A 19,522-nucleotide genomic window follows, 5' to 3' on the forward strand; every position below is an offset into this window, starting at 1 on the left:
CACTGGAGTACAGTGAGAGAAATTTCCTTGGAAGATTTCTTCTCCTCTTCTTTGCTCCTGACTCTCCTTGTCTCATAATCAAACTGGTCAGCATTTGGCAAACTGGAACTTATTCTTTGCTACACAGTCTGTCTGTACCCATGGCTCCTTTAAAAAATAAACAGCAAACTTGCTGCTCCTCACTCTGATTCCAGGAGAGAAAGGAGGAAAGCCTTACAGAACTTAATAGCCATGGTATATGCTGTATTATAGGCTTCATACATCTGGTATATTTACCAATGATGCCAGATTTATCTGACAATTACGCCAATTATATCAAATTACAATAGCAGTACAGATAATCAGTGATATCTAAAAGTCTTTATGAGCTTAAATAAATGGCAATTAGTTCAGATTTTAAAAAGTAATTTCAATTTATATTGGCAAAATATTATAACTTGCAACTCCAATCTTTATGCTGTGAAAAGACATGTATTATTAATATAAAATAAAAAAGTTATATAATTACATAACTTAGTGTATAGTGTAGGACATAATTAAATATTATAAAGATATATATTATAAAAATACATATTCCATACAATATATTGTATATTTTTATAGCATATAAAGATATATAATATTGATTAAAGGCTTATTACTTAGCGGGCACCATTTTAAGAAATGGATATTATTATTATTATTATTATTATCCCCAATTTACACATAAGAAAATTGAGTCACACTGAGGCTAGGTTACTAGCCCAAGGTCACACAGCTACTAAATAGAACAAGATTTGAATCCAAGCAGTCTGACTTCAGATGTAATATCCAAGTTCGTTGCTGGAACACAGTATAACCAAACACTAGTTGAAGTTATTGAATGAGGTAAAATAATCAATGTGGAAAAATTAAAAAGTAGACCTCTTTATTGGTAAGAAATATTTATTCCATAGAAAGTCACAGATGCAGATTTTTGCAATTTTATTCTTGCCCATGATATATTTATGGCTGGCCTAATAAATGGGGAAATTATAGTAATTTTAAAAATATATATTTAAGCTACTCAATATTGTACAATTATAATAGCAAAAACAATATAGTAGATGGTTTTAAAATTTTAAAAAAGCTTGATTTTAAAAATATGTTCTTTAACTTTAATTCATTCAAAATATTTAAATATTTTACATTATAATGTATATGCCTAAGGGAGTTTCATATAAATTTTATCATGTCGTCTTAACAAAATTGCTGTGAGATAGTAGTGTAAGAACTGGTAATCCCATTTCATAAGCAAAGGAAATTTTAAAAAGAAAAAGAAATAGTCTTCAACTCTCATAAAGCCAGAAAGTGGCCAGATACTTGTGCTCCAAATATACTATATTACTTATTTTTCTTCACTATTCCTTAGTGTTTAACTTCCTGAAATATAAAAACCAGATCATGTAATTTTTATTTCACATCTATTTCCCTGTTGGCATACGGTTTATTTTATCAAATTAATTAAATTGCCCACCCAAACCACTGTGAGGCATTGATAATAATTCAAAGTTAGTCTAGAGAGTAGAGTAAAACTTTAAATTACTTGAAATTAGAATTCAAGTCTTCCCTTTTGGGTTCATTTTATCAAACAAAAGAAGACAAAAACACTTTAGCTTCATTGCTGAAAACATAACCAAGGGAAGACTTGATGATGTAAAATCCCATTTAAGCAGAACAATTTTCTCACATATGATTTTTATGGAATCTGCCATTTCAAGGTTCATCAGTTCTTTCCTGATGGTGCTTTTTGCAGACTGGCTTCCTGTCACCAACATCTCTCTGCCACTAGCCAACCTCACCAGCCCAGCCCCTGAGAATTTGATTGGGTCACAGGTTTTTTTTCACACCTAAACAAATGAGAAGAAAGGAAACTCAAAAAAAGTCTTTACGCTCAACCTATGATCAGTTTAAGAAGTTGCTGGGAGTGCTTTTGAGTTCCTATCACACAACTCCTTATACTACCATCATCCTTGGATTCATTAAGACATACTCAAAGAGAAAGGAAGAAATGTGAAAAGTGTTCTCTAACTGACTGTAGACGCTCTCTCAGTATCCTACAAATCCAGCTGCACCATAGTTTGCACCCTCCCCACTTGCTCTTGAAGGTGACAACAGGATCCCCGTACTCCTGTGACAGAACACCCCATGTGTTATCTAATGTGACTCAGGACGTATCATTACATCAGCACAGCAGTGTGTTCTGTCTTTCCCCTGCTACAGTACTTTTCCATTGTCACGTTTGACTGCACAATACACTCACAAGTCAATGCATATTCTGGCATAAATCCCAAGGGTTTTTTCCCCCTAAAAAGTGTAACACTATTTTAATTTCTAATTATCCAATATTTACAGTCAGTAATGGTTACTCTGTGGACACAGAGGAGGTGAGGAAGTTGGTTGTGGTTTATGTGCATTTCCCAGGGCGGTGGGGGAGTGCCACGTCCTTTGTTTGAAAATGGACTGGGATGGTGCAAGTGAATAAGACTTAGCATATTGCAGGGACAACCTTGAATCCACTTCATTTTAGAAAAGAAGTAATGCACAAATTTATCAGTAGCAAATAACTTCTGACACACCAAGATGTAGTGATCCCCTGCGTGAGTGTCACTAAATAGTCTAGGGTCTGTCACACTGAAGAGCATGCATCTGAGCTTCAGCTCCCTACTGTCTTACTGTCTTGTCAACCACCAGAGCTTGAGCAGCTCCACACGTTCCTGAGAACTTCTCCAGGAGCAAGGGACTGTTACTGACAGGAGTATGTCAGATCTGCCTGATGGCGGTGTTTTATACAACTTGGAGGACCACTGTCCAGTATGTTTCTGTGTAGGCTGGTAGCTAAGGTGCCTAAGTCAAGGAAATGCCACGCCATTGTGCAGCAGTTTAGGGAGACCCACTGTGTAACTGTGCATAGCACCCTCTTGTCAGACTTAAAACGTCAGGTTTCAGAGAAGCAAACTCTGGAAATATGGCAAAAAATACCAAAACTACTTAAAGGTGGAGGGAGGGGTGCATGGATGGAATATATCCAAAATTATTAATTTCACTTCTCATTGAAAACTTAGAAATCCCATGTGTTTAAATGAAAAGTGAGTTTGGTGACCTTTGTTACCATTTATCATAATGACAAAATTTATAATAAGCAGTCAACAGAAGCAAGTTTTCTTAGATATTGTTTCTCATATTTAAATAGCTATCACCAGGGAGACAATGGTGGTTATAAAGTGGTCTAATTCTAATAATCAAATTATCCTTAGTTATGGTTAGGGGAAAAGTGGGTGATCATCCTATGATTTTCTCTAATAACATAGTTATTATATCATCCATGATTTTCTCTAATAATGTAGTTAATATACACATACGGTCATGAAAAGATCTATATGGTGAATAGAAAAGGTATGACTTTTGGCATTAGGCGAACATACCTTAGAAAGCCAATTCAGGGACGCCTGGGTGGCTTAGTTGGTCAAGTGTCTGCCTTCAGCTCAGGGCATGATCCTAGGGTCCTGGGATTGAGCCACACATCGGGCTCCCTGCTCAGCAGACAGTCTGCTTCTCCCTCTCCCTCTGCCACTCCCCCTGCTTGTGCTCTCTCTCTCTGTCAAATAAAAAACTCTTTTAAAAATTTTTTAAAAAGCCACTTCACCTACTGGTTAAGCTGTGGTCTTAAGCTAGTCTGTTCATCACTATAAGCTTCAGATTCCATATTTATGAAAGAGAATAATAATAGTCAGAATTCACACACTGATGATGGAGACGTTTTATAAATATCTTCCTTTACTTCCTCCTCCTGTGCTGTTAATGTATATATATATATGCATAAAAAATAAATACCATATTACTCAAGACACAAGCTCCCGTGACATCCATTCCCAAACACTGATTAGTTTTTTAGAATCATTGTTAAATTCACCCTCTGTATTTTTTTCTTAGTTAGAAGCCTTCAAGCATATGTTTTAGTAAGTAGACTTGCACTGTATGGCATGAAATTACGAAGGTTCTAGTGTCTGTCAGTTTAAGGCAGGGTGGGGGGGAGGGATCCAGGCACAGCTCTTGTTCTTTAGAAAGGCAGTCACTGTTCCTGGGGAAGGGAGGTTTGACTGGGCCAAAGCTTGTCACTTTAGCCTTTTTCCTTTTGGACCCCCATCTCCAGTGTCTACGAGAAGATGTTTTTCTTTGTTCTTATTTCCACTTACCCATCAAGGACTCATGGCAAATCCCCAAAGTACATGGCTTCCTGCCCCTAACTAGGCATCCACACTGTCCCTTCAGCCTTGATCTTTCCTCTTGCAGGTAAAAACAGAAAAGATGGAGAGAAAAACATGGTGGATCCTTTTCTCCCCGTCTGTGCCAGCCTGCCTCCAACCTGGTGATCGTTGACACTCACCATTTGTGTGAAAGCTTTGTTTCTTTTCTCTTTTTTTAACATATTATACTAGATTTTACTAATTAACTCAATCTTGTAGCTTCTGCAGTTTTCCCTTCCAATCTAGTTCTTAGAGGATTTTTCCTTTTGAAACTTGTAAACTCACTTTTGAACAGGAAGATATTTAAAAATATAATTATATAGCTTCACTAAAATGAAAAATGGCTAGTGAACTAACCTAGTACATCTTATAATGGCCAAGTGAAATTTTTGTGTTTTCATGTCCTGTTTTTCTTTGAAATTACATATCTCAGAAATTAGCTCATTATCTGAAAAAAATTATGAAGAACTTGTGAATTATAATACAGGAGTATTGCCACTGAATGGACGGTTTTATTTAACCAAGCAGGTAATGAACAGTATTGTTGTCAAAATCACTAAGGACTCATCTTAATTAGGACACATGCTAAGGGGCATTACTCCAGTAGTCTTTTGTCTCCTGGTGCCATATATATATTCTTTGGCAAGAATGGATGAAAAGCAGCAATAAACAACTCAAGACTGTCCATGGCTCTGTAGGGTTTTTGGAACAATTCCTGGGGTTGGGAAGTGAAAATGGACAGCATGTGGAGAAAATTGTCACCTCAGTAGCAAGGTTTAAGTGAAGATACCAAGCCATTAACAGCATGCATGCATATTTAATTTTATTAACTCCTACTGTCAGCCTTCTTGGAGCTTTAATTTGGGCAGGAAGTTGGAGACTTCTACTGGAAGGACTTGAACAGAAGTGAAGGATAAAAAGGAAGTGTATATAATTCCTTCTGGAACTACTTAAATTTCGTTGTCTGAAAATACTTTCATCTTCCCCCTTTGGTCAGAGAGATATGCTTAAAATTCTTGTTTCTTCCCCAGAAATAGTTTTGCTCTTAAACAGGTTTATATTTAGGTATAGGGTATTATATGAACTTCTCATTTAGTAAATCAAGCAACTCCATCTGTTGTTGGAAGAACTCTCAGGAAAGCTTTGAGAGATATGGATATGACTCTTAAATACATATGTAGTGTTCTTTTTAAAATAATTCATTAGTCGTCATAATTGAATAAATGTCTCTGGCTCAAGATGTTACTAATTTCCATCTTTTTAATTTTTTAAAATCTTCTTAGTCATTGCCACAGATGGAACTGTCTTAGAGTTTAGACTAGAGATCCAACTCAATTGTCCTGTTAATAAGATATTTAAAGTTAACTTGAGATTCTCATGTACCTATAAATATCATCATGGAGATATGTGCATGAATCATCATGGCGGGCATCTTCCTACATTGTCCATAATTGAAAGTATACCACCAAGACCAGATGGGAATACAGTTTTGAAAAGAAAGAATTTAAAAATTAGGAAGGAAATCACATGACAAATATTCCTTTCCCTGTGCCAGAAAAGGAAGAATATTCTTGATTAAATAAACTGCGTTGATGGCAAGTAGAGGTTCTGCAAATTCATTGCTCTCCCTTTAGCCTTAGTCTCATTACTGATGGATCTAAGTTCCCTTTTATAAATGTTAGCGGTTAAAAAACTACTATACTCCTATCAAATGGTAGGAATATTTACTATTCAGCCTTATCTTAGGACAGCTTTCAACATTGACAAAACCACATGACACTGAACTGTATTTCATAACATTATGGTAGAGCCATTGTCTTAACTAATTTTGAGAACAGAAATAGGCCTGTAATAATAAAGGACTGTAGGTGACACATTCTGGTAGAGAAGAAGTCGCCTATCTTCATATAACTGATGTTCTTTCAGTAATGTTATTTTAAGATAATTTGTTTTAAAAGAGGAGATGATTTGCTCTGGAAAGTTTTTGTTTAACATTCTTTAACATTTAACTTTCATTAAAATTTGCTATTTTAGTAAAAATAAACGATGAACCACAGAATATTTGCATGTGGTGTTTGCTTTAATTACTGACTGGAAATTACAGGTGGAAAGAGAGTGATGCTAGATATCTTTCATGCTTGCAGCAACTCTGGAACATGAAGATTTCTTCTATTTAAAGCATGTGCCATGTGGAAGGGGTCCCAAAAAGACCAGCAGTTTTTGGGTCTGGTTGTTTAGAAAGTTGGGGTTTAAGAGGAAGAAAGTACATTTGTATTTAGTACTGCCTAAGTATTAGCATGGACTCAGTGATGTCTGGGGTGTGGTCATAGCTGCTATGCATCCTGTTTAATTCTGGAGGCTCCCAATTTCAAGTCTTCTATCCCATTTGACTCATCAGAAAATGCGTCTCAATTACTGCCTGAGAAAATATGGTCAGACTATAGTGTGTGAATAATCATTTTGAAAGTACCTTTTTTCCTTGCTATTTTTCCTCACATGTCTAAACTCTTTTTCATTGAACATTACTACATTCATTAAGAAGAAATGACAAAATTGATAAATAATTGTGTTCTTGCTCATTTTTTCCTCTGATTACATATGAATGAGAGCTGAGTGGAAATCACATCTGTGTTTTGTTCATACATAGGTACTTTTTCCTAAAGACACTGATAAAATTCAGGAAAGACTGATAAATGCCTTTAGGGTGATCAAGAAAAATTGGGGATGTACTGAGTATGAATTTATAGATGGGCGATGTGTTTATCTTCATTTATCTGAGTTAACAGACCAAGCAAAGATTTGAAAAGTTATGGTCAATGTATTACAGTTTTTGTCATTTTTTCTAAAGTATACAGCTGTGCCCAAGTAATTCATATGATTCCGAACAACAAAGGTCCCCAAAGGAAAGCTCAATACCATTTTTTATTTTGATTCTGATAATGCTGTTTTAAATAATTGTACTATAGTTATTGAAAAGATGGTCTCATGGCAAACTGGTTGTGTTTACATCTTAGCTTTGTCATTTGCTAGCTGGACGACTATCGTCATTTAATCTATCCATGTCTCTGTTTCCTCAACTGTAAAATAGGAGTGATGTCAGCTACATCATTAGGTTATTGGTAAGAATTATGAAAGATTTAGCAATTAGTTCAATATGATAAGGACTCAGTAAAATATTTTTATTAAAATATACAATATAAAATTTTTATTCACTGAGGCACCTGGGCGGCTCGGACGGTTAAGCATCTGCCTTCAGCTCAGGTCATGATCCCAGTGTCCTGGTATCAAGCCCCACATCAGGCTGTCTGCTCAGTAGGGAGCCTGCTTCTCCCTCTCCCCCTGCCTGCCTCTCTCTCTCTCTCTGTCAAATAAATAAATAAAATCTTTAAAAAATTTTTATTTACTAACATTTTATGTCATGTAAATTTTATGTTGTTATGAGTTCACACTTGTTTAAAAAATACAGACAAGTCCAAGAAAACAATAGGGTAAACTTGTCAGTTTTCAGGTAGTTCTTTGGAGGCCTTTTAAAGACAGGCACATTTGGGCAGCAAGATTTAAATCTCAAATGGGCTTTTTCTCATTTTGTGTGGGTTATGCTGGGAAACCCAATCTCTTGTCCTGATTCTGCGCTCTGTCACATAGACTGGATGTGTGATTCTGGCCATAGCCCTTCTAGACTTCAGCATCCTTTGGTAAATGTACAGATACTGGCTTACATGAGCTCTAAACTCTATGTGATCTATATTACATATTGAAGTGTTTCTGTTATTTGCCCACAATCAATGATATCATAGTTAAAACATTTAGAACATAGAGGGGCACCTGGGTGGCACAGCGGTTAAGCGTCTGCCTTCAGCTCAGGGCATGTGATCCCTGCGCTATGGGATCGAGCCCCACATCAGGCTCCTCTGCTAGGAGCCTGCCTCTTCCTCTCCCACTCCCCCTGCTTGTGTTCCCTCTCTCGCTGGCTGTCTCTATCTCTGTCAAATAAATAAATAAAATCTTTAAAAAAAACATTTAGAACATAGAGAAATTTAGGGAAAGAGAGTATAGGTGTTACAAATTGATATTGCATTGAACTACAGATGATAGCAGAACATTCTGGCTATTTCTACAGTCTTTCTGTAGGTTAAAAAAAAAAAAAACAGAAACAAGTTTCAGTAATTATAGACTCCTGCCTGACTTTGAAGAACCTACAATGTAGAGACCTAACACTAACAAGGACCCTGGTGGACCATTAATTATACCCTGTAGGTGAGATTTTATGGAGCATTCCCAATCAGCAATCTCTGAGAGGGTTATTTCAAGCCAGAGGAAAACAATATAATAAGTGAAAAAAAAGAATAGTAAGAGAGAGGATAATGTAATTAGAAAAGGAAGTATGTGGTGTCAGCCTCTATGGGGAGAAGTACAGAAAGGTAGCTCCTAGATAGTGATAGTGCACAATGACTTTGAATAGGAAAAGGAGATTCAGAGTATTAACACTGAAGTTTGGCACCGTTAGGAGAATTTGGTCAGACTGTCTTCATAAAAACCAAAAAGTATGCCTTAAATAACTTTTCATCTCCTCCACCAGATCTTTCTCATTTTTCTCCTCATTTCCTTCTCTTTCTGGCTTCCTAAGCATCTAATGGTAGTGAGAAGAATTGAAAGAAAGCTTTGCCAGCACTAGTCAGAGAAATACCCAGTTCCTCCACACCCCCCACCTGAGATCTTTAATGATTAAAAACAAAAGAGAGAAAGAAAATGGAAGGCTAAAATAATTTCATATCTAATGTATCTCACATTTAAAATGTACGTCAAATTCCAAAGGTCCTTTCTATCTAACCAATGTCTCTGTTTCATTATAATTAAAATTTGGCATATATAACATTCTTAGGAACCATTAGTTATCTGCCTGAGGGCCACCTAAGAAATTGGAAAGACGTATTAGTAGAGTATTAATGAAATAAGCTGCATGTAACAGTCTGTTTGCTTACATTTTTCCTGGCTTCAATTCTTTACTTATTGATTTCTTGAGAGTGATTGTACAACAGTAGGAACTTGAACAAAGGGAGAGAGGAGGCAGGAAAAAAGAGAAAGAGAGGGAAAGAGGAGGAAGAGAAAAAGAGGGAGAAAGAGAGGAGGCAAAGAGAGAAAGAAAGGGAGGGAGGAAAGAAGGAGGAACTCTTAGGGTCAGAATCATGTTTGGTTTTTCTTTCCCCCATTGATAAAAGAATAACCAAGGGTGACCAGTTCCTAATGCCTTTTTGTGTGTGTGCTGGAGGAACAAGTAGTTGCATTATTTTATTTTCTACCGTAACACTTTTTTCTCCATTCTGAACAGAAAAATGGAACAAATATTATCAGCCACACTGCTTTGAAAATCTTCCTCCTGGAGATAGTTCAGTATGGCCCTGAGCTGAACTCCCAGGCTGTGCAAGTTTGTCTCTATAGTACCATGCCTCCGTTTTTGCTACATCCTGATTTCTTAGTACAAACGAAGGAATTTCACATTCCCAACTTTTCCTCACCTTCAACAAATGTATCAGAAAACACTTTATTTTTAAGTGAAAACAAGTGGTAAATGAACAATCTGTTAAACAGAGCCTTCCCAATTATTAACAAATACTAAGAATTACTCCTGCTAAGTAGCTCAGATGCCCAGAAAGTTCTTACAGGAATAACAACAGTAATACTTTTAGTAGCTAAAGTTTACTAAGGGCTTTCTATGGACCAGGTCTACCACTACCTTCTTTAAAGATATTGTTTCAGTCCTAAAAAACAATTCTATATGATCAATTTTTATTACTTCCATTTTACAGATGATAAAATGGAAACTTAATAAACTTGAAAAACTTGCCCAAGATAAATCAGGATACAGAATTTTCAGTCAAGCCTATTTTAAACTCTAAAATCTCTGCCTTTAATAGTATTTTTCTTTCAGGTATTTCCCAGGAGATATTTGGAGTCGATTACTAGATGGATAGGTCTACTCCACATTACTAAATAACATTGCCACATCAGGGTTTTGAGGATATCAACCAACACCTTTCCATTTGTTCTCTTAACTTCACCTCTTTATGATGATATTCAAGGCAAATGGAAGAAGGGAGCTTGTATTGTGGATGACTGCTATGTTTATAGAACTATCTGAAGTTTAATTGTGATAAATTCATTTATGTATTCACCAAAATATTTATTAAGAACCCATTAGAGGCCGGGGATATATCAGAGGGAAAAAATGGACAAAGGAAATTACAGTGTTTTGTTCAACAATGTCGCTCTTCACCGAATGGATGACTGAGTGAAATTATTATGCATATGGTATTCCAACAAATATGTTCATAACATACAACTTTAGTCTGACCTTTTAAAATATTACTCATTTGCCACTCTAAGAACTTCAGAGAATAACGGCAGGCATACAATTTACACTTTCATGGTTAAAGACTAACCTATGGCAGTTTTGTCTTAAATTCCCCTTAACATTTTCTTCATATCTTTGTGCTTAGAAAAAGTATCTGAATGCATGACTTTCTCTTTCTTTTAAAAATAATTTCCTTTATTTTTTATCTCTATTTTTAAATTTTAATACTCTGAAATATTCCATTTAGTCGTTAACTTGGGATGATGCTTTATGTGAAGTAATGAGGTAATGAAAATGCAGTTTTTTTTTCTTTCTGAATATTGCATGTGTTCTGTATTTTCTTTCTGAATATTGCATGTGTTCTGTATTTTCTTTCTGAATATTGCATCTATTCTGGGTGATGTGTTTTTTACTTTTAATTAACATCAAGAAGTATAAGTACACTATTACAAATTATACATTTATGAAAGTTTATTTACCTTTCTATTTATATGTTATATACCTCCAAATAATAAAATTTACTACCATCAGTAGGATGTGTCTTGTGTTATTTTAGTATTAGCAGTAATATATTTGTGTAAATCTACCTACACCTTTTTCCCCTCAGGACCAAACCCAAAGAGATTGTCTATACCTTTGCAAAGACCAAAACCCATTTGGAGAAAAAAAAGCCATAAAGCCATGTAGGCTAAACATCTGATTTGATAAATAAATAGTAAGGCATTTATATTTAGCTAAGAGATAAAAACAAATGTCTTATTTAGTACTATATTCAATAGGAAAAACTAAAGATATCATTTTAACAAAGTTGTAATTATATTTAATATGCCTAATTTCATTGGGGATAGACCCTTTCTGGTGCAAAGAAAACAAGTGATAGTATTTTCTGAAAGGTCTATTAAAGGAGGTCTCTATTAACTGGGAAACTTCTTTCGCATTGTAAGCAACGGATGCCACTGTACCACTTAAAGCATTTTTTTCCTCATTTTTGAAAGCAAGAAATTGTGATGCAATGTATAAATATCTTGTATGCCATTATCATGGCATTTGTTGCTTTCAGTTATAGTTATTTATTTGCTGGTCCATTTCACCCCTTTCAAGACAAAGAGCTCTTCAAAATCTAGAAGTTATGTTTCATTTATCTTTTCATTTCTACCACCAGGTACAGTGCTCTCATTGAATAATATTGGTACTGAGTTAGGAAGCATCTATGAAAACCTATTTTTAACATTGTTTTATGTTCTGCATTAATAATTTTTCTGTCCTGAGGCTCTTCAACATGTTATTTGATGTTTCAGGGCATTTCTGGTATATCTCTTGAGTTGGCAATTGTTTTCTACATTTTATAGAAGTATAAATATTTCTTTTAATATTATTTATCCCTGTTACTATCTAACATGAAATGTATTATGCAAAATGACACATACAATCATTCCCAGATTGTATGTATTTTCTACTCCAAATAAAATAAATTACCTACAATCATTTAGGGATATAAAAAAGTATTTGTTCCATTTGTGGGAGTCACAGTGAAATATTTGACTAACTATTCTCATATCTGGACTGAATTGTGCTACCATATCTGATTTATGCATCCGGCAAGCATTTCTTAAATTGCACTGTGCCACAATCTGTTAGGTTCTGTTAATGCCAACTGCATTTTATAAGTCAAAGATTTTCATGTGTATCCATTTTATGAACCAAAGATTGTCATATGTATCTTGAATAATAATGCCATTTTTAAATGATAGCATTTATCTCCTTACTTAAAAAGAGACACTGCGAAATCATTTAGAGAAGACCATAAATACTACTATTATTATTACCTCTTATAGTTTATTTTTAAAAGGGATGTGGTAACATTGATTATATCATATAAATGTTCTTTAGATTGATTTCAAATAAGATCTTTTGTATTCTAATGTGTACTTAATTCACTAATTGGGATTCACTGATTCATCACCCAAATTTTCATTCCAGGCCCTCCAGGACCTCCTGGTGGTCTACGAATAGAAGACATTAGAGCTACTTCTGTGGCTCTTTCTTGGAGCCGTGGTTCAGACAATCATAGTCCTATATCTAAATACACTATACAGACCAAGACTATTCTTTCAGATGATTGGAAAGATGCGAAGACGGGTGAGTTTCATTTGTCTGATTAATCTGTACATATTTTTAATGAATTCTTTTATAAAAAATGAATATTTGGACTTTTTAAGGATTTTATCATCTACCTCGACATGCTTTTCTATTTTTAAACTTTTTTTTTTTAAGTATCCCAGCGCATTAGTAGTGAAGGAAACCACAAGGAACTTAGACTTTTTAAAACTGCAGAGGAAGAAGCAGTGGGTCTGTATCGATAATGGGAAAGCAAAGAGAGATCTCCTGGTTTTCTAATTTGAGCTCTGTGTAATTTTAAGATTTATTAGGGAAAAAAACCTTGGGAAATCTTTTTTTTTTTTTTTTGGTAAATGACATCTATAGCTTATTATTCATGACCCACTTTTTACAATTATATAGGTCCTACAATTCTGCATTTTTAAAAAGCCACTTTGATTATAAATATAAATTTAAGCACCCAATTCTTATTACCATAACCTTTACTTCTCAAAGATGATCTTACCAGCTTTGAATTTCCTCAAAACATATCTTCAAGGAAGTTTTTAGATTTTAATTTTTTTTCGTATATTAAGATTTTCTAAGAGTTGATCAGAAAAAAAATAAATAAGTAAGTGGGTGCCTTCCTGTGTCTGTAATTATTACCGTTCTCATTTGTCATGACTAGCCTGTAACATCACATAGCAGTTTATTTCTTATAACATCAAAGAAGATAGATGATCCTTTTGATGAGATAACCTGCTTCTGTTTGTTATTTTGACATTATTTTTAAACAAACTTATAGTTGCTAGAGTTTCTTTTAGATTACATAATGAAGACATAGAAATATGGGCTCAGTTGTCACCAGAGGGGAGAAAAAAATACAAAAATGAATAAAATGTTTATCCTTTTTTAAAAAATGAAAAAAATTAATGCCAGCATATCCCAAACCTCTCATTTTTGCTTTGTCTTAAGGTAATGGGATTTATTTGTATTGATCACTGAGAGGTTTTAATTTATATTTAGTCTTCTTTGATAATTTATTCCTATCATGGAAAATGAGCAACTATAAACTTGAAGTCTGTTATGAGGTTTACATATATTTTAGTACTAAGCGATTCTCCACATAAGTGTATAAATTACACATGAGTTAGAAACAGGTAAAATATTTCTATTACATTATGCTGGTGAGTGTTAAGAGTTATCTATAAATATGCTTGGCAAAATCAGACCATTTGAAAAATTGCCTAAAAAACCATTTAGATATTTGATAAACCTTAAGTCTGTGGGCAGTTTCTATTTTTCTGAAGACAATGAAAATGGATGATAATGATGAAACTATAGGTAATATTAGATATCTAGACAAATTGACACTGATTGTAGATACTAGAGAAAAAATGTAATAAACACATTTAAAATTTTTGTTTGCTTTAAAAAGGGAATAATGGGGCGCCTGGGTGGCATAGCGGTTAAGCGTCTGCCTTCGGCTCAGGGCGTGATCCTGGCGTTATGGGATCGAGCCCCACATCAGGCTCCTCTGATATGAGCCTGCTTCTTCCACTCCCACTCCACCTGCTTGTGTTCCCTCTCCCGCTGGCTGTCTCTATCTCTGTAAAGTAAATAAATAAAATCTTTAAAAAATAAATAAATAAATAAAAAGGGAATAATAATTGTAATCATTCCCATTAATTATGTATGCTTACTGGGTAGCTCAATTAAAATGTACTTCTCATTAAAAAATATATATATATTCCACTAGAAAGTAAGTTCCATGAGAATGAAGATTTTGTTTTATTCACTACTCTATCCCTAGCTCCTAGATCAGGACCCTTAAGGCTTATTTATTAAACAATTCACTGAGCCTCCATTGTATGCCACAACAGGTCCTAGATACTGGATATACACCTGACCATCCATGAACAAAACAGAGAGGGGAAACACAAACACACACACACACACCAATCCTGCCCTCAAAGTGTTTACATTCTAGTAGAAAAGATGGAGATGAACAAATAACAAATCTCTGAACTCTACCTCTGAAACTAATAATACACTATATATTAATTAATTGAAATTAAATAAAATTTAAAAAAAGGAAAAAATAAATAAAATGTATAGTAATTCATATGGTGATTGGTGATAAAGAGAAACATTAGAGAAGAAGAATCAGGCTGCAGGAGTTTCATTTTAAAAAGGATGCTTCTTTTTTTAATTTTTTTTTATTTTAATGTTTTTTTACTATATTATGTTAGTCACCATACAGTACATCCCCGGTTTCCCATGTAAAGTTCGATGATTCATTAGTTGCGTATAACACCCAGTGCACCACGCAATACATGCCCTCCTTACTACCCATCACCAGTCTCCCCCATCCCTCCACCCCCCTCCCCTCTGAGGCCCTCAGTTTGTTTCTCATAGTCCATAGTCTCTCATGCTTCATTCCCCTAAAAAGGACGCTTCTGATATTAGTATAGTCTCCCCAACTTTCTCATGGCTCCTGTTCATGTTATATCTTTTACAACTGTCAACCTATTTGTATCTTTGAATCTAAAGTATGTTTTCTGTTGAAATGTATAGTTGCACCTTATTTTTTATCCAGTGTGACAACCACTGTCTTTAGGTTGGATTCTTTAATCCATTAACATTTAATGTTATTATTTATATAGTTGGATTTATATCTGCCATTGTATGTTTTCTATTTATTTTTTATTTTTTTAAAGTTTTTATTTGAATTCCAGTTAGTTTACATACAGTGTAATATTAGTTTCAGGTGTACAATAGAGTGATTCAACACTTCTATACATCACCCAGTGTTCATCATGACAAGTATACTCCTTAATCCCCATCACCTATTTCACCCATCTCCCCACCTACCTCCCCTGTGGTAACCATCCACTGTATTTTTGCTTACCAAATTTCACTTGTTTTTGTTCCTTTATTCCTTCTTTTCTGCTTTCTTTTGAATTAAGTGAATATTTTCTTTTTTTTTCCTTCTTTTTTTTTAATGATTTTTTTTATTATATTATGTTAGTCACCATACAGTACATCCCCNAATTTTATTTTATTATATTATGTCAATCACCATACAGTACATCCCCGGATTCCGATGGAAAGTTCGATGCTTCATTAGTTGCGTATAACACCCAGTGCACCATGCAATACGTGCCCTCCTTACTACCCATCACCAGTCTATCCCATTCCCCCACCCCCTCCCCTCTGAAGTCTTCAGTTTGTTTCTCATAGTCCATAGTCTCTCATGTTTCATTCCCCCTTCTGATTACCCCCCTTTTCTTTATCCCTTTCTTCCCCTACCGATCCTCCTAGTTCTTATGTTCCATAGATGAGAGAAATCATATGATAATTGTCTTTCTCTGCTTGACTTATTTCACTTAGCATTATCTCCTCCAGTGCCGTCCATGTTGCAGCAAATGTTGAGAATTCGTTCTTTCTGATAGCTGAGTAATATTCCATTGTATATATGGACCACAGCTTCTTAATCCAGTCATCTGTTGAAGGGCATCTCGGCCTTCCACGATTTAGCTATTGTGGACAATGCTGCTATGAACATTGGGGTGCATATGGCCCTTCTCTTCTTAAGTGAATATTTTCTAGTGTAATATTTTAATTTTTTAATGGTTACTATGGAGATAATGGTTACTATATATATATAAAACATAAAAAACTGTATATAAATAAATGAATTTTAAATATATATTTATTTATTTAATGGTTACTCTAGGGCTTGCCAGGTACATCTGAACTTTATTCTAGAGCAGACTTCATATTTTTACTAACTTAATTTCAGTGAGGTATAGAAATGTTACTCCTAGATAGCTCTTTTGCATCTTACCCCCTTTTTTGTGCTGTTATTTTTATACATATTATATCTATATATATTATAAACCTGTTACTCTTCTGTTAATGTCTTCTAAAGAAGCTACAAGAAGAAAGGAAAGCAAGTACATATTTATAGAGTTTATTATATCAACCTTTCTATTTACCATTTTTGGTTCTCCTCATTTGTTCCTGTGTATTTGAGTTATTATCCTTACTCTAATATAGCTTTATTTCCATCTGTCCCCTGAAGATATTATCAAATATATTACATTTCTATATGCTGTAGGCCCAATAAAAATTTTATTTTACACATAAAATATATATATAATAAATAATTTTATGTCTAAAAATCATGAGACAGGGTAAATGATAATTGATGTCAACCACTAATTTGGTAGTTCATTATGCACATAGCAATAGTGGATGACAAGATATGCAGGGCCTTGTAGGTCCTATAAGGAGTTTTTAAACAAAGGAGCAGTAATCTGACTTCTATTTGAAGGGGGAAAAAAAATCACTGGCTAATGTATGGAAAAGGGATTTCTGGAGGGCCAAAACTAGAAACATGGAGAACAGTTGGGAGAATATGGCATATGGGAGAGATGTCCAGGTGCATATGGGAGAGATGTCCAGGTGGGAGATGTCACTGGCTGGGACTATGGGATAGAAGTGGAGAGGAGTGGGTGAGTTTGAGATGTATTTTTGAAGGCAAAACAGAACTTCTAACAAATCAGGTATGGAGATTGAGGGAAAGGACAGGTTGAAGATGATTCATGGGATTTTGGCTCTAGCCAAATTTCCTTTTAATATTGTTTACATAGTATTCCATAGAAATTTCTTATTTGCTTATACAAGTTGTGCATCTTTCCCACTTGAAACTTTTACATATTTATTGTAGTTATTCTATTTACCCTGTCTGATTATTTAACACCTGGGCCATCTTTAAGTCTGGCTCTGTTGATTTTTTTCCTTTGTTAAAAATGAATCACATTTCTTTATTTTCTCGTGTCCCAATAATTTTTTTTATATCCAAACATTGTGTAAAAAAGAATAGTAGAGCCTAAAGTAAATATTACTTGTGCCCAGGAAAATGCATGTCATTTTTTCAAAATTGTCATTTTGTCAATATAATCTGTAGTTGAGGGATCAGTTCAGTAGAGGGCCAAGTAAATTTGAGTGTAAGATCAAAACCCTCCCACATCTGAATATTCTCCAATCTTACCATCAGACTTCAGCTTGCTCTTCTAGAAACCTGGCTGTCAGGGAGGGTTCTTTCAGCTTCCCTTCTTTTGCCCCAAACAGCTGTTGTCTGATAACTAGTCTAAAACCCAGAGTTCCTAGGGGTGGGAGAGGTTCTCGGTTCTCCTGTGTTCAAGTCAGACTTCAGCAGACCCAAAGCACTAGTCCCTCTCTGGGGAAGCCTCTCTGTCTTTGCTCTCCTGCCACTCACCCAGCCACGCATAGTCACATGCTTATTCAGTGGAAGACCTGGAGTACATGCAGCAGGGTCTCCATTTTCCTGCATTGCTCTGAGACTTGAGCGGGTCTGAGATGTCTGTGCCTCAGAGGGAGGTCTCTCTTGGCTCCCTTGTCCTGCCCCCAACTTTTCTGAGTACAATTGAAGTTCTACAAAAAATAATTGGCTGATGGATACAGATGCTCCTTGATTTGGAGGCTCCTGGGGATTCAATACAGCCGTCCCAACCTATACTTCGTCTTTAAATATCTGTGAAAAGTTAAACTGCTTTCTTCTTATGAACATTAATGACTATGTCCTCCTCTCCTCATTGCTCTACCTATGATGACTTTAGTTCATTAGACTTCTTCACAAACTCAGCTCTCTGACCGACTCTGAAAAATGATTATTTTGTAGATTGTCTTACCTGTTCTTTTTGTAGTTATGCAAGTAAAGTTCTCTTGTGTCAGTATCCTAAGTGGAAATGAAAAATACTTTTTGCAATAAATGCAATCATGTAGTCTTTATTTCTAGTGGTGTCCATTAAAAATGGAAGGTGCAGGACTAAACTCAGTTTTATGAAGGTAATTATTTAAGGTGTTCAATAAATATTTTTCAAAGCTATAAAGTTTCAGCAGTACAAGGATTACATTTAGAATAATGAGATGAAAGAATAGACTGTATATCCTTAAAACAGTCTACTGTAAATATTACTTTTCTTGGACTTTCTAGGGGATAGGCAGCAGAAATTTGATGCTGTTCTCAGGGTTCTACAAGAGACACAGATAACATTTAGAATGTTGTGTTTGATTCTATGCTGCTACGTGGAGAAGAAAAATTATAGAATATTGTTGGTGAAGGGGAGTGTGTATGGAAGGGTATTAAACAAAAAGAGGCCTAGAAGCCATGCTATGAGATCAACTGAGAGACCCAACCTGGGATATGGTCTCTAAAATAAAGAAGAAAAATATTTTTATATTTAAAATTCTGTCATGTGGAAGCCTAGAATCATAAATTAACATCTTAGCACATAAACATTCCTCTGGACTCTAGATTCTTTCCTTAGAATAGACATTTTAAAAGTAAATTATTTAGTGTAAACATGCTTAAACCCGTGAGCTACACTAAAAGGTTACCTGTAGAAAGGTAGAAACAATTTTTATTCCTGTCACCAGTATATGAGTATCTCGTCTACCATATCTTACTTATTATTTAGTAGTTTTTAAAATTATTTGCCACATTGATAGGTTTAAAAAATGGGGAAAGAAACCCACTAGGCTCATTGCAGAATACTTACTTTTTAGAATTTATTATTTTCTTTTTTGCCTTTCTGTAGCTTCAGTTTTTTTGTTCTTATTTCAAATATGAATTTCTGGGTTTTAATGAGGCTACATTCAAATTTTCCTTAGAGAAGAATCAATGAATCCTATCTTCTGGGATGCCAGAGCACAGTTTGCTTCTCTTTTGCTGCAGAGAACTTTGCCAAATCTATGGCATCTGGCAAAGTTCTGCCAG

General features: G+C 34.8%; 1 protein-coding gene across 4 annotated transcripts in view; it reads left to right on the top strand.

Moving 5' to 3' along the window:
- The window catches only part of CNTN1 (contactin 1), a 341,918-nt gene that overhangs the window by 258,917 nt on the left and 63,479 nt on the right, over positions 1-19,522 (top strand). For 3 of the 4 annotated variants that reach the window (XM_034645472.1, XM_034645473.1, XM_019805131.2), the window contains one exon: positions 12,598-12,756. In XM_034645472.1, coding sequence (XP_034501363.1) covers positions 12,598-12,756 — 159 coding nt within the window. Of the gene's footprint in view, positions 1-4,311; positions 4,501-12,597; positions 12,757-19,522 lie in introns of those variants that run through there. The other variant, XM_019805133.2, reaches the window with a different exon arrangement.

The sequence above is a fragment of the Ailuropoda melanoleuca genome, chromosome 16, assembly GCF_002007445.2.
Source record: "Ailuropoda melanoleuca isolate Jingjing chromosome 16, ASM200744v2, whole genome shotgun sequence".
Taxonomy (NCBI): domain Eukaryota; kingdom Metazoa; phylum Chordata; class Mammalia; order Carnivora; family Ursidae; genus Ailuropoda; species Ailuropoda melanoleuca.